This window comes from Saccopteryx bilineata, chromosome 4 (genome assembly GCF_036850765.1).
Source record: "Saccopteryx bilineata isolate mSacBil1 chromosome 4, mSacBil1_pri_phased_curated, whole genome shotgun sequence".
NCBI lineage: Eukaryota > Metazoa > Chordata > Mammalia > Chiroptera > Emballonuridae > Saccopteryx > Saccopteryx bilineata.
This window is the reverse complement of record NC_089493.1, coordinates 180,282,179-180,298,177: the sequence shown is the minus strand read 5'-3', so window position 1 is coordinate 180,298,177 and position 15,999 is coordinate 180,282,179. Positions and strand designations below refer to the sequence as shown.

The 15,999-nt window shown below is 46.8% G+C and overlaps 1 protein-coding gene across 4 annotated transcripts in view; it reads right to left on the bottom strand.

Annotated features, from left to right (window-relative positions):
• The window catches only part of SGCD (sarcoglycan delta), a 381,422-nt gene that overhangs the window by 132,180 nt on the left and 233,243 nt on the right, over window positions 1-15,999 (bottom strand). For all 4 annotated transcript variants that reach the window (XR_010731067.1, XM_066273104.1, XM_066273105.1 and 1 more), the window contains exon 5: window positions 15,594-15,713. Coding sequence is in view for 3 of the 4 variants with exons in the window: in XM_066273104.1 (XP_066129201.1) it covers window positions 15,594-15,713 (120 nt within the window). In the remaining variant the exon portion in view is untranslated. The remainder of the gene's footprint in view (window positions 1-15,593; window positions 15,714-15,999) is intronic.

Below are 15,999 nucleotides of genomic sequence, written 5' to 3'. Positions count from 1 at the left end.
GTCAATTGTTGTCAAGGTGACTGTTCAGCGCCTATCATTTAGTTGGACCTCTCAACCCAGGCTTTCCACACTTTGTAGCCTGTTTTTGCAGGGAAGAAGAGGCACTAGTCTCTGCTTACGACTAGTGTAGTATAGACCTTATTATCTGCCAAGTCCTTCTTGTTAGCGTTTATCCCTGAATATGGAGGCTCTATCAATCAGAAGTTGCCCCCGCCCCTTTAGCGAGAGGCACTAAAAAATATCACGCCTCTTGTCTTGGATCGCTGAACTGAGAGAGATCTTATCAATTAGAACCGCGGGTGCGCAGATTTTATGGGTTAAGCTAATTTCAGTGATTGGGTCGCAGCTGTGCTTCCGAAGGTATTTTAGGCTGCCTGCGCGCGCCCCTCCCCCAACGCTTGATTGTTAGCTTGAATGGCTGGGTGAGGTGCCCCGCCCACGGAGAGAATCTCCCAAGCCTCTCCCGCTCGCCCCGCCGCTGGCGGCTTGACCGCACCAGGCGCAGGATAATGGAGCCCCCTGGGTGTGCAGGCCAGCAGGGCGCCCTGGGCGCGTGGAATGCCCAAGGCACACGCGCGAATGGGGCGCTCCGGGCACCGGTGGCCGGCGACCCCCACTCGCAGTGTGCGGGCCGCTGGGAACGTCAGCGGTGCTCAACCGGACTGGGCGCGCGCGTGGCGGCTCGTGGAGTCTCGCGGGGGCTTGCGGCGGCTCGTGGTGGCGGCTCACATTGGCCGCTCGCGGCGGCTCGCGGTTCCCAAGTATATGGGCTGACTCACCGCAGGCGCACTCCCTCGCGGCTTGAATGAGCGTCGCTGCGGTAGCTTCCTCCACACCCTCGTCTCTCAGATTCAAGTGATAACAGTCCTTTTGCTTTCAGTTTGTGTGGAACTCCGGAATGCTCCGAGGATAAATTTTTCTGTTTCTAGTTGATAAATTTGTTGTGATTTAGGGGAGAGCTGTCGGACGCGCTTCTCACGGCGCCATTTCCGTGACGTCACCTCTCAGTTATCTTTTTATATATATAGATACATTCTTAGTAAGATTTAGTAAATTTGTTAGGTCCCAGCGTGAATGTGTTAAGTTTTTTCATTCTTGTGTTTATGAGAAACATGAACCTGATGTGTCCTAGCGATTTCTTCAATGTTTGGGTATATATTTGAAAGGCAAACTCTCATTTCCTCATCGATACATTGAAGAACTCCTCTCTTTTTTACTCTTAATTGTTTTGAGTACAGAAAACCCCCACCATACATATCATCTTAAATTTACACCAAACAAAGGATAGAAGAAACTTGCCTCCAGTCTTTCCAGGGAATATGAGGGGTAGTGTAAACAATCCAGCACCACAGCTTAACAAGCCTAATCAGGCAAGTGAGGTGGGGGTTGGGCAGACTGTCAGCTTACAGATAATTTCCCACATCTCTGTCCCCCAAAAATCTAAACTCCAAAAACCCTATTTGTTTTTTGGTCCCCAACAGGCACATATTTCTCTGGAATAACATCGGGCGCACCTGGAAATCTTCTGGGGCACACCAGTGCACCCTGGCGCACACTTTGAGAACCACTGTCTTAGAACTTTCTGCACCACTCCCAGTGGTGCTTGAGGGAGGACCATGTTCACAGTAGGGGTCCACCCACTGCTGTGAGAGGTGGGGGTGGGCAGGATGGGGGGCCTAGAACACACAGCAGCTGTGCCACTGCGCGCCCTTTCACCTCCGCAAGTTTCCGTCTCATCTCTCAGATGGAGATTGGTTACTTCCTTTTCTCCCCCTCCCCCATCCCGAATACCATTCAGGATGGTTCTGAGAATTGAATAAGAGAACAGCAACAATACGTGCGGTATTCCAATAACTAAAGGCTCCTACACAGAGAGTGACCATGCATGTAGTTCCCTAGGATTTCATTAGCTCCCATGTGTCAGCCCACTGGTGATTTGCGGTGGTACAGACGTCCCCCCAGACTGGCTCCTCACACTTTATAATGATAATTGTTTAGTCTCAGAACCGTGGAAGAGGAGAAGGAGAGGAAGGCAGGAAGAAGACGGGGAGAAAAAGAGGAAAGTGAGCATTCTGGAAACCAGTTATAGTTCAACTCGAATCCCAGAATTCATTTTTTTCACCCCTCACCTGTTCAGGTGACAGGACAAAGGTTTTACACTGAAGTCCGGTTACCAGGCTGTAGCACAAGAGCAGGAACGGACTTGAGGCTGCCTCCCCCAAAGGGCACAGCCTCCCTGTCCCTCTGAGTGAAATCCCGCAGGGCTCCTGCAATCCCCACCTCTTGCCAACGGCTTCCCCTGGGAACCCCTGTGGCCCCACAGCCCTGGGCCTCTTCTAGGGTGCACAGCCTTGAACATGAGTTTCTCTGGCACACTGCCCACTTCACTAACTCTGACTCAAATCCCCAAAGGCAGGGGAAGAGCATGCCTTTTACATCCAAGGCCCTGGCACCTTTCCTGGCTCCACCAGACATCTCTGATGACAATCCGCTAAGGAGAGCCACGTTTTCAGAATCCCGGGAGGGAGAATTAGGCTAGAGAAACTCACAGAGGCTAGGGTGCAAGGATGCCCTCATTAAACATGCAGCCGAGCACGGAAGCCTGAGCACTCCTCAATAACCAGTCAGCCGGACAGGAAGGCGAGAAGAAAATCATTTTCCTTGGCAGCTGAGATGCACGTAACAGCCAAAGAAGAAAAGCACATTACCTCTCCCATAGCTCATTGGCACCCGCATATAAATCAATATCCGCTCTCTCCTTTGTTTGGTTAAGTGCAATCTCTTTCCCAAGCCTATGATACAGGTGCTCTAAATGTGCTTAGACCTTTGATCAGTTCCCACGGGTGAGAAGAACAACGAATGTCCTATGTTCAGAACTCACTGGCCAACTGGGATAAGCCTGCCATTCCTCATAGGCTTAGCCTGTTTCCGCTGTGAGCACAGCATGTCTGGTAAAGCAGGCTGCCCATCTTGTTTTGGAATATCTTTTTAAAGTAAACCACCATGCACAGATCTCATGGGAGTGTTGGGTCCCATGATTAGTGGATTTGTCCAGCCCACTAATGATCCTCCTCACAAATCAGATCTTTTCACTCCCCAGTTTGAAGCCCTTCAATGTCTACACATTACCCTTAAGGCTCAACACCTTAATATGGTACATGGTGCCCACTACGGTATGGTTTTATAATAGAATCTTATAAACACATCTCGATAATGATTATATATATATATGTATATATATATAACATCTATATATTTATATCACATATGTATATAACATACACACATATATGACAGAGAACAAATACATAGGCCACATGTACAGTTAAAACATATAATATAGAAATGCATATGGACATTTGTAGCTAAGTATAGATGTATGTTTGTCGCCATGTGTTATGTGTTCAAAGCATAGGCTCTTTATACTAAAATACTGAATTTCAAACTTTAAACAGGTTAATCGTTTGATATGTGATCTATATCTCAACAAAGGTGTTATTGAAAAAACAAACAAAATACAGGCGCCAGGGTCGGCCTGGATATCTGACTTCTGCTGTTTAACTTGCTACCCAACCTTGGGGAACTGAGCTCTCTGCTTGTCAGTGTGCTCATATGTAAAATGAGCATAATAATAAAATGTCTCTCAGAGGGCTGTCATGAGAACTGAATTAACACATGTACAGAGATGTGAACAGTACCCAGGATAGAATACACATTTAATAAATGTTAACCATTACAATTATGGCCCATCTCTTCTCTGGGCACTCAGCTCGCTGACCTCCACCCCTGGCTGTGTGGGACTTCTGAAGCTTTTTCTGAAAGGTCATGCTCCCGGGGACCTTGCACACCCGCTCCGCACTCAGCTCCTCCAACTCCCTCTGCCTGACTGACTCCTACTAATCCTTCTGGCCTCAACTTAATCATCATTTCCTGGGGGAGGACTTCTCTTAATTATAAATTAGGTTAAAATCTTCTACTTTTATGTTTCCATAATATCTTGTACTTCCTCTGTGATAAGACACATTCTTATCTTGTAAATGTTTCAAATATCTATCTTTCTTACTTGGCTGTGGCTTCCAGAAAGGCCGACACCCTGGGTGTCCCTTTGGTCAGCACTGCAGTGGGCCCGAGTAAGTGCTCAATTAATATTTGTTGAATGTATTGAATTTCTTCTTGAGTGAGAACCACCTACACCATGGCTTAAAGCAGGGGTCCCCAAACTTTTTTCACAGGAGGCCAGTTCACTGTCCCTCAGACCGTTGGAGGGCCAGACTATAAAAAAAAACTATGAACAAATCCCTATGCACACTGCACATATCTTATTTGAAAGTAAAAAAACAAAACGGGAACAAATACAATATTTAAAATAAAGAACAAGTAAATTTAAATCAACAAACTGACCAGTATTTCAATGGGAACTATGCTCCTCTCGCTGACCACCAATGAAAGAGGTGCCCCTTCTGGAAGTGCGGTGGGGGCCGGATAAATGGCCTCAGGGGGTCGCATGCGGCCTGCGGGCCATAGTTTGGGGACCCCTGGCTTAAAGAACGCTAAGACCCTTCCTGTTGCTCTCACTCACTTCCTTTCTTTTCTGACCTGCAAAAGTTCCTGCATTCATAAACTAAAAAAAAAAATTGAACTCACTGGAGTAAATGATTTCTAAGTGCCTATCCAGCTTGCAGCATCAAAATCAAACCAACTCTCCCACCAACATGCCAGCCACACCCTGCACAGCGCTCTGCCAGCAGGAAGAGCATCTGGGAGGGCTGAGCAGAAACCTCAGGCATCTCCTTACCTCCGGCTTTTGGGGAAGTTAGCAATTACTGTTGGCTCTTTGCCCATAATGACCATCTCTTCCCAAAAGACAAGTGCAAATAGGCTTATTGGTTGGAAAACCAATGGCTGCTGATCCCACATCCTCTGTCACACTGAGCCCTGCTCCTGGTTCTGCTGGCTGTGTTATCCGGGAGGCTGTTGCTTGCCCCCCGCCTCCACCTGCTAAGTCAATGCCGGTCCCCAGGAAGTGTCCCCAGGGCCACCTCTCTATACGTCCCATCTCCTATTCCTGTCTCCAGCACTTACCGTCCGAGCACAAACTGCAGTCACATGACATCTTGAATTTTTTGTTTATCTTTACAAGAAATATTTCCACTGCTACTTCACATTTCACTGGGCATGCGCTTTGAGACCTTTTTACCTTTGACACTCTTTTATCTACTTGACACCCAATGACCTGTTGGAGATTGAGGAGCTTCTATGCTGTGCCCTAATATCCGGGCACTGGACTTCGATTGGTGAGAGCTGCACAAACGGTGCTCAGCAGGAGCACGGGGTAGTATTAATGGGCATGGATACATTGGGCCCTTGCTACCTGCTCAGCACTGTGCCAAGGACTGGGCTCCTATTATGCAGGCACTCTCACCGCCTGCATTTACAGATGTGCAGCCGGAGGCTTTCCGTGATTTACAAACTTGCTCAAGGTTGTGCCAAAGAGCCAGGAGTCGACTCCAGGCAGTCTGTCTCCAAACACAAGACCATGAACCATTCTGCTGTCCCTATGACTGTCCCAGAGGAGAGAAATGTAGGCATTTGCTACTATTCTGTGCCCTGAAGGGTTCTGGGTATTTTCTCCTCTCTTTCTCCCTATTTCTTTTGTTTGATTCACCCTGCCCACCTTGCTCACTATGTCCGGGGAAGCCAGGGTGCACCAGGAGTTAAGATGAGGAGAGCGGTACCTGGCACAGCCCAGAGCAAGGCGGGAGGGCACACACCAGGAGCTAAACAAAGAATTTTTAGTCTCTTTTCTCCCACTCAACTAAGCAGAGTTAAATTCTAGTCCCTCCAATAAAGGAGCACAAAGTTAATTTCCTTCCTTAGTCTGCACACCGAGAGTTTATTATTCATGTTGTCATCTCATTAAATCCCCGGTGCCACTGTGGAATACCAACATTCCCCTTGGCCTCTGCTGGGAAGAAAGGAAAGAAAAGAAAGAAAGAAAGAAAAGAAAGAAAGAAAGAAAGAAAGAAAGAAAGCAAGCAAGCTCAACTCAGGTAACTTTTTGGTTGCCGAAGAATATTTGGAGAAAGCAAACAATATCGCTAGGCTGCAAAGACAGCCTCTTGGCATGGAAGATGGCCCTGCAAAAGTCTATCTCCTTTTCTGAAAATACTCCGTTCTTGCTATTCCCTGGCAAGAAGAAAACTTTGATGATAAAAACCAACAGATGCCTGAAAGCACATTAGCTGCAGCTTGAGAGGGAAATTCAAGTCTTGTCTGTTTCACAAACAAACAAACAAACCAAAAACCACAGCAACACGGCCCTTCCCCCCCATAAGTGCTGGACCTGGTTCTCTTCAAAGCAGCCAAATCGTGAAACTCATCAACTCTTTAATCAGTCTAGAAAGATGAGGACCACCCCTGGCTGACTTTCGTCCCTGTCCCCCAAAACCCCACGTGTGACCGAGGGAGACAAGGGCACAGCACAGAGGGACGCGAGGTGAGGCTGCAGGGGCAGCTGGGGATGTTCACCCAGAATGATGAATCCATCCATCATGCCGATCTAGAATCACATCCCCTCTGGCCAAAGGGAAAAGGTGTGTGAGGCCCGCAGACGCCCTTTCCTCCACGCCAGGAACTAACCGGGAAGGTGAGGGACAGAGCGCAGCCGCGGTGGCTTCAGCGCCGGTGGGTGGAGGAGCGTGGGACACTGGGCAGGGGAATTGCCCAGGCTTCTGGACTGACTCTCTTTTTTTTTTTTGACCATTATTAGGAGCTGGACTCCCAGTAGCATGTCAGATGAAACCCAATTATTATTTCTCTATTGTAGAACTGTGCTTTTCCTAATCACTTTTCTCTGGTTTATTAAGGTTGGGGTTGTTAGCCTGGAGACTCACGACGTGATTTGTGGGAACCGTGTCTTTCTGATCACATGCATGAGTCCTGTAAAAAATAAACCAGTTTTCGGATGAGGTGCCAGAGAAGAATTTGACAACCAGCCACTCCTTTTCCCAAGCAGAGAGTCTCTGCTGAGGACAACAGAGCAGGAGGAGGTCCCTGCAAGGCTCAGGCCCCTCTGACTTGTCACCAAATGTTCCTATCTGACTGCCAGGCTCTCGCTCCCAAGGACCAACATCTGAGTTGGCCCTCACGTAAGAGGCACTGTGCCCTGCTTTTTAGGGCCGTCCTTCAGCCTCTCACGTGCTGGTAGGCGAGCAAGGCCGTTTTGTCATATTCTAAAGCCTCCAGGTTTCTCCTCATGGGCAAAGGCAGAGTGGATTAGGAAGAACCCGGGACCGGGGGACATGGGACACCCTGAAGATGCCTCTGGGAGGGCGGCCATGGCCCAGTTCTCGATCCTGATGAGTCCTCAGCAAATGTGGTGCCGTGGTCGGCAAAGGCGGGGGCACATTCTCCTCCCCCCTTTCCTCTGCACCATCAGACTGGTTATGAAACGTTCCAGTGTCTAAATTCTTTCAATCCCCTCCCGCAACAAAGATTTCTGAGTGCTTGCTATGCACCAGGCACGATTCTAGACTCTGCAAAATGTAACTTCCTGTCGTCATGAAGCTTCCGTGCTAATTTTTTTCTGTGAAGTGTCAGATCAGATAACAAATACTTTAGAATCTGTGTGCCACGTGACTTGTCTCAACCACTCAGCTCTGCTGCTGTCGTGTGAAGGCAACCGCAGGCGCTGTGGACGAGAACGGCCGTGTGAGTGACAGAACCAGGCACTGCCAGTTCCTGGCATAGACGCCGATGGTGGGAACATGCTATTTCCACAAGGTGGTCAAGAAGGACCTCTTCGATGAAGTGATATGTGAGCCATAAAGAAAGAGACCTTGTACGCGCAGACTACAAGAGAGGGTTCAATGCAGAGGGGAGAGTCCGTAGAAACACTGGGGGGGGGGGGGTGGGAACCCGCTTGGTAATGAAGGAGGGGAGCTAGCTAGTGTCTCAGGAGCTGAGCAAGCAAGGAGAGGAAACTTACAAAGGATCCTCCACTAACGTCATTCACAATCCCGGGGTCCACTGTCACATGTATGTGGTCATGCTTTTCCATGGTCAGACCTTCGATGAGTACAATGAATATCTTCTATTGATCTTTGCCCAGGCTCTAGTCCCTCTCCTGGGAACACCCCAACTTTCCTTTGCACAACCCCTCCCCCCACCGCTATCTCACTCCCTGTGTGCGTGTTCCATGCCGGTGAGTCAAGCTCGGACTTTTGGCAACCCCACAAATGAGTGGTGTCCCCATGCCTTGTCCTCAGAAGCTCTGGGCAGCTTCTACAGCAGGGGTCCCCAAACTTTTTACACAGGGGGCCAGTTCACTGTCCCTCAGACCGTTGGAGGGCCGGACTATAAAAAAACTATGAACAAATCCCTATGCACACTACACATATCTTATTTTAAAGTAAAAAAACAAAATGGGAACGAATACAATATTTAAAATAGAGAACAAGTAAATTTAAATCAACAAACTGACCAGTATTTCAATGGGAACTATGCTCCTCTCACTGACCACCAATGAAAGAGGTGCACCTTCCGGGTGTGCGGCAGGGGCCAGATAAATGGCCTCAGGGGGCTGCATGTGGCCCACGGCCGTAGTTTGGGGACCCCTGTTCTACAGACTCATGCCCGCGGCTTCTTTTACGCAGTCATCCATCCCACCTCCGGACTTCCTCTTGTCCTGAGGCCTGCTACATTTCCCAGCGCTATTGTCTTTTCCAGAAAACCCTGCCTGCTCATGACGTGCCCAAGGTAGGACAGCTTCAGTTTTGTCATTTCTGCCTCCAGCAATGTTTCAGGCTCTAGCAGAGGGACACAGCCCAGGTCCCCATGGTAACGAGCACATTTCATCATCCTGGTCACACCTCGATCAGGAATGAGCATATGGCCCAAGTCAGTCCAGTCAGAGGAAAGAAAACCCAGGACTTCCCTGGATTGATATCACGAAGAAAAGCACCCTTTCTGCTCACCGGCAGAGCTGAAGACAGAATACAAAATTGGGAAACAGAGCTGGGAGATGGTCCGAGAAAGAGAGAGATGGAACTGTGGTCACGTTATTCGAGCTACTGCATCTAGCTTGAAGCTGCCGACTGCTGAGTTTTCCCATCATGCGAGGCAATAAATCTTTTCTCCCGTGGCTCTCTAATGGGACTTATATCATTTAAATCCAGCGAGCCCTGACTGACAAACGTGTGATGTCGTTCACCAAGCAGGTGCTCTGTTTTCCTCCTAATCCATGCTCACACCTAGTTCAAAGGCTCCCCTCATTTAAGATGCTTTCTAGACCCTGTCTTGGACACCACCCCACCACAGCTGGATTCCGTACTTCCACAGTCACTTTGTTCTGTCCTAGTAAACAGCTTGTCTTCTGCCGGGGCCCTTAGATACCAGTCGTGTGTCTCCCTCCCGATCAGATAGCTCCCTGACTTTCATCTCTGTAGCTCCATAACGCCAGCAGTAGTGACCTGGAGATATCGTATATATGCACACACACACACATGTATATATGATACAGGTTTAATGAATGGACACTACTGAGAACACCTCACTCCTTTCATCACGATTATCCATCGCTAGGTTGCAGTAGAATGTTTCATCAAAAGCTAATTCAGAAGGCTAACTGTATCATCTGAGGTCTTCCTTGCAAAAATAAATAAATAAAAGCATCAGATCACATTTAAATTTCTATAAATCTTATGCTAATTTAAACGGCTTTAGACTTAATTAAAAAATGCTTTTCAGTTGATAATAACATAACTTGGATAATTAGCATCAAGTGGCATCTAGGGGACATATTAAAAAAAACACTAATCTAGAGTATAAACAGACCTAATTAACAATTAGAATAACACCTTATAATTATGCCTTGTTTATAAATGCTATAATGTTCAATTCATTGTGCAGTGAAATTGGCCATTAATGAAAATCAAAATTATGTTTTCCCTGCTGTCTCCAGGAAGATGCCTTTTAGAGGCACTGGCCTATATGGTTCCTGTTTTCTGACTGCTTTTTAAAGACTGTTCCCGTATAAGATTTAATGATTTTGTTCCGGAATTAAAGCTAAACTCTACCGCATGTCATCTTAGACACTCATTTCAGAACTTTTTTTTTTTTTTTTTTGGTAATTAAATGGACAGAACTAAATGTTCTTGTGTCAGACCTAAATAGATATCTTTGTCATATGGAAAGTCCAACATCGGTGCGGACATCCACACTCCTGTGAAGAAAGACAGGGTCTGGTACCCGAATAAAAGCAAGGCTTTGGAGACCAAAGGGCAATAGTGGCCCCATACAGAGAAGCAGGGATGAGGGTTCTGGAGGGGCAGGGAGTCAGGGAGGGAAACATATGGAGGGAAACATACCAAGCAGGTGATGGGCTGGAAGCGACGGGAAGAGAGCCACGCAGAAGAGCCTAGGCTGTTTGGGGATTAGGAGTGAGAACTGAGAAGACAATTCAAGGCAAATGCAGACTTGGGGGTCACTCGAAAAGAGCAAATGTTGAGACTGTATGCAACTGTGGGATCTCCCACAGAAACGTGAGAAGAGAGAAACAGGGACCGAACCCCAGGGGAGCCCACGTGCGATGCCTAGTGTGATCCCCGTCACTTTCTCGGGGAAAGGAGGGTCCGTGCAGGAAGCAGAGAAACAGTCAGAGGTGGGAGTACTGGGGGGGGCGGGAGAACTGGGGGGCGGGAGCAGAGTACTGAGAAGGGGAGGAGGGGAGGACCGGTTGCCCAGGTCTCTCCCTCTCCCTGGGATGCCAACGTGCCATGGATGTGGAGAAGCTGGAGGTTACTGGGAACGAGGCCATTCACTGAGTGGTGGGCAAGGCTGCCTGGCTGCAGATCCCGACTCCTCCAGTTTCTAGTAACTCAGGACAAGCTGGGCCTCAGTTTGCCCCTGTGCAAATCCAGGTGGTAAGCCGGTGCCCTCTCTGTAAGCTCAGTTCGGCATGTTACACAGAGAAAGCCCTCAACACGCATCAACTATATTTGTATTGTTGCTTTTCTGGAACAAAGTTGTAAAAGCTGAGTACAAAACTCAACCGAAAGTCACCAGCAAAGCTGTGGCCAAGTTGCGACCATCCTAGTTCAGCGTTTCACAATACTGTGTATTCCTACTCAACAAAAACAACATTTATTTAAATAGGTTTCTTACTACATTCATTCACCCTTACTTCCAGTCTTTGTTTGGTTCACCTCTCTTCGTTTCACACCTGTGGAAACTAAACACACTTGGGTTGGGGTCGCTAAGATGCTAGATCGCAGAGCAAGGATTCAAACCCCGGTCTGATAGACTCCACCACGGACTAGGCATCCCAATTCAGAACTCCCAAGAGCTTGCGCAGTCCAACCACTCCGAAAGACAAGCCTTACATTAAGCTGAAAGTGAAACCAGCTAAATTTCTCATTCCACACCCTATGGCTGCATCCCAGCTGACAGGAAGTGCATTGCACTGAGTAAGCTGATGAGAGATCTGCGGGGTGGTCATTTCCTAGGTTTCTCAGCCCTGGTAGCAGCCGTGGTCTTTATCAGGATGCTTTCTTTCTACAGTTTTACATAAAAGGACAAATGTTCCTAATGAGGGCAAGAGACAGATTTTATGCTAAATCATCTTTAAGACACACGTCACAAGCGTAAGCAACAACAACAAAAACCTCCCCCTGCCTTGAAGTGACCAAAAGCTACAATAACCTTTCGGCCCAGAGTCTACACTGCGGTGGGGTGGGGTGGAGCAAAGTTCTTCAAGGAGACTGTGATAGAATTTTGTACACTAAGAGTCAACCAAAATGTTCAGACATCTAAAATTACCCTGTATCTTTGCAAAGGCAGACTTTCAAGCAGCAAGTTGATTCATGAAGCACTAAAGAACTAATGGGGCCTGACCAGGCGGTGGTGCAGTGGATAGAGTGTTGGACTGGGATGCGGAGGACCCAGGTTTGAGACCCCGAGGTTGCCAGCTTGAGCACGGGCTCATCTGGTTTGAGCAAAAAGCTCACCAGCTTGGACCCAAGGTCGCTGGCTCAAGCAAAGGGGTTACTCAGTCTGCTGAAGGCCCGCGGTCAAGGCACATATGAGAAAGCAATCAACGAACAACTAAGGTGTAGCAACGAAAAACTGATGATTGATGCTTCTCATCTCTCTCCGTTCCTGTCTGTCTGTCCCTGTCTATCCCTCTCTCTGACTCTCTGTCCCTGGGCTAATGGGAAGTGCCAAACAGCATTTGTAGGAAAGGTTTTGGAGTGACATATCGTTGATTTTCTCCCTGGGCAAGTATTTTAGAGCTGCTATGGCAACGTGGTCTTGAACAAGAGAACGGCCTGAAGTGTGTGCGTGTGCACACGTGTGCGTTTTATTAAACCCCCAGAACCTAGAACTAACATTGAAAGTGCCACTTCTACAAATAATAAGGCAACCATTAATTATGAGAGTTGAAAAGGGTCTTAGAACGAATGTATTTACTTGCAATTAAGTGCATTGGGGCGGGAGTCCACAGGCAAGGATTTGAACTTGATCTCGGGCAAATTTCTCCACTTTTTCAAGCCTTAGTTTACTCATCTGAAAATGGGGTAAATTTGAGGAGGCAGCAGAGTAGAACGCTTTACAGGAAAGCAGTCTACATTCAAACTCCCGGCAGGGAATGCTGGCTCTCACCCTTGACTGTGTGTGGCTCAGTTCTGTCACCTGTACAAGGAGGGTAATAAAAATGATGCCCACCTCACACGGGGTTGGTGAGCTGGACATGTAATAATGCGTGTAGAGCATGGTACCTGGTGCTCAACAAGTGGTCAGTAGACTTTACTTTTTTTAAAGACTTTCCACTTAGGGGGTTTTAAAAATAAGCACGGAGAGGTAGTACATGGGGGCACATAGGGAGTAAGAATGACACGATAAAGCTAGGACTCTAATTGCTGACCTCTGCCCCTCCAAAGCCCAACCCACAACCCACAGCAGTCCTAGTACTTTATATCTTTTATTTACCGGGGTTTGGTATAAAATTTTATTTTTACAAGTTTTTTGTTGCTGAATTCAAAAAATTTTATTTGAAAACTTCTGTTCTAGACATCTCACATGTTACAGATAGGAAAAAAGTGATGACAAAGGTTGTTGTTCCAGTTTGTGCCACAGGGGGGCACCCAGCCAGGGATTAGCTGTCCCTAGCCCTGCCTCCGCACCCTGAATTCTCACTTCCATGAAGCCCTCAGGACGGTCACTTCTATCTTACAACTCTGCTGAGCCGCCTCGTGTTGGTCAGGATGATGCCACAGTTTAGACTGATAAGGGAGCATAATGGGGCCAGTAGCAGTGATAGGGAAGTAAGAGTCAAATGCAGGTGGGAGAGGAGAAGACGGCATGATTGATGGGAAGGGGAGGGGGAGGGGGAGGGGGAGAGGAGGATGGAGAGCAGCAGACAGACCAGACAAGCTGATTGACTGAGGGCAGGACAGCGGTATGGAGAAGAAAAAAGATGCTTAGTGGAACTAATACTACAGAGAACAATAGTCATTTCCAACTAGCATTCAGTGAACATTTAATTGTTAGTCAACTTACTACCTACTTTACATAATTTCATTCAATCCTTCCAAGAATTTAAGAAGGTAGATACTTCTACAATCCACCACTCCCCCATTTTATAGATGAACAAACACAGGCACAGAGAGGTTAGATAACTTGCTTAAGGGCACACAGCTAGCAAAGGATAGAGATGGGCTAAAATCAGAGAGGGTTCATTTGTGAGCTTTCAACCACTACATTTCAGTGATGCTTAGGGATCAACAGAAAGAAAGGTAGTAATAGTGTTATTAATGGAATCAGTAACATGAGTATTAGCAGCAGCAGCAGCTACTACTGAGTACTATTTTGTGGAAGGCACTGTGATGAGTTCATATAACATGATCTCATGTTAATCGCAGGGGCAACCTGACATGGTAGCTGTTCTTCGATCAAACTACAAAGAAAACTGGCTCTGACATTGGTAACTTGGCCAAAGTCACAGCTGATGGGTGACAGATCAGGGATTAAGATCCAGGTCAGCTCCAGCACCAGAGCTCCTAAACCACCCTTCTGGATCGTGTTAACAGACAGCCACAAAGCACTCACTTCTTGTGTTCTCAGGTTCAATGACCCCAACAGTGGGACCACGGGAATTTCTGCAAATGTTTTTACAAACAAATTCTTGGGGCCTTCTCCCAGGGCTTCTAATTCAGTATGCCCATGGTTGGGTTGATGAGCTCAAACTTCTCAGAAGTTCCCTAGGTGATGATTTAAAAAAAAAAATTCTAATAATATTAAATTTATTCAATAACCTGGTGAAAGTTTTCATTGTAAGTATCCGACAGTATAAAAAGTGCTAAACTGATTTGTAGATATCTAATATAGTAATATGATCATGACATACAGTAAACTTACAGGCAAAGAGGTGGGAGGGGAAAAGGAAGACTGTGATTACAGTCTAGTGATACATAAATCAGTGCAGAGTAGATCATCCAGCTGACAGTATGTTCTATCACCAATCCTGCAGCCAAAACGTACAGAAGAAAGGAACCATTGCCAAACAGTTCTGGGGGAAGATGATAGCAGCCGGACTCTTGTCACACACCTGAAAGACTGTACGAGAGCTGACCCCACTCACGGACGTGTCTGCATCTCGTGGCTTGTAGACTTTTCCACAAAGGAGAAATGTAAAATTTCAAGTTTAGATTAAGAACTACACCACTGCCGGGTGTCCAGAAAAAGTGGCTCGTTCCTGATCATTACTTATACAATCTAATGTTTAAAAATCCAGTTTTAAAAATAAGCACTGAGTCATGTCAGTATAAGGTAGGCAAACGATCCTCCTTGGATATGGAAAGTCTGACCCTGTCATGTGTTTTTCCTAAATTTTTAGAAAAGAGGCAAGAGAGTACTTTGGTTTGGGTTCAAGTGAGAGGCTTTTTAAAATTTTTTCATAAATATTTTAGTACTGAAGGACTCCATGTTTGGGATTTATCACCTGACATCTCACTGCTCAGGAAGCCTGACTATGTGACGCCAAACTGAAGCCAACCCACTCTGCACTAACGCACGTCTTTCCTCTTAATAGAATTTCACTTCAATATAGTGGAGAAAATAACCAAACCTTCATAGATTAAAACAAGTCAAACAAGCACTGTATAAAACCATCACAAAGGTCAACTGAAATAATCCAAAGCCAAAATGGAATTGTGCAGGTTTACAATGACGTCACCAGTTACGTAACACAGGCAACGGGGATTCTTAAGTTACAGCCAGGTCTAGTAATAGCTATAACATGCATACAGGTCCAGCCAGCTTCTCGCTAGACTGCCGGCTGTGAGGACAGGATGTGCTCTGTTACACTTCCTGGTGTGACCACACACCCCAGCCAGAGTTCCGTGTTGGCAGACGTGCCACAGAGACTTCATGACTTGAGAAATTGTCACCGTGGACCAGGCTCTCGGGTGTGGGGGTTCAACTGCCTTCATGTAAGAGAATCCAGGAAACTGGCCTAAATCACTTCCGTAGGTCCCATGTCACTCTTTCTGTCAGATGTACACAGTAGCATCAGACCAATTAAAAAGTGTCCTTACCCAGAACTCGTAACCTCTCCGCTCCGACTACCACTTCGTTGTTATCCGCAGAGAAGAGCAACTTGCCAGAGACTGTCTTCACTTCGAATTTTTGGCCATAAGCTTCAATGGCTTTTGGACCTAGAAGCGAGAGAGGGAGAAGACATTAGTCTCTTTCAGTTACTAGAGCTTTTCATACAGCGTACACATCTGACAAGACTGTATTGGGCTTTAACATGCATGGATTGGTTTTCAGAAGCCAACCATGAACATCAGTCTCACACGACTGCAGCCATGCCTTGTCAGTTACCTTCTATCATATGCTCTTAGGCTATGGTTTCAAAGATCACCATGTTCTTCCTCCAGACTAATGCCTGACTGAGATTTCCCTGAGCTAAGCACTAAATTACTATCAAATACTGGTAAG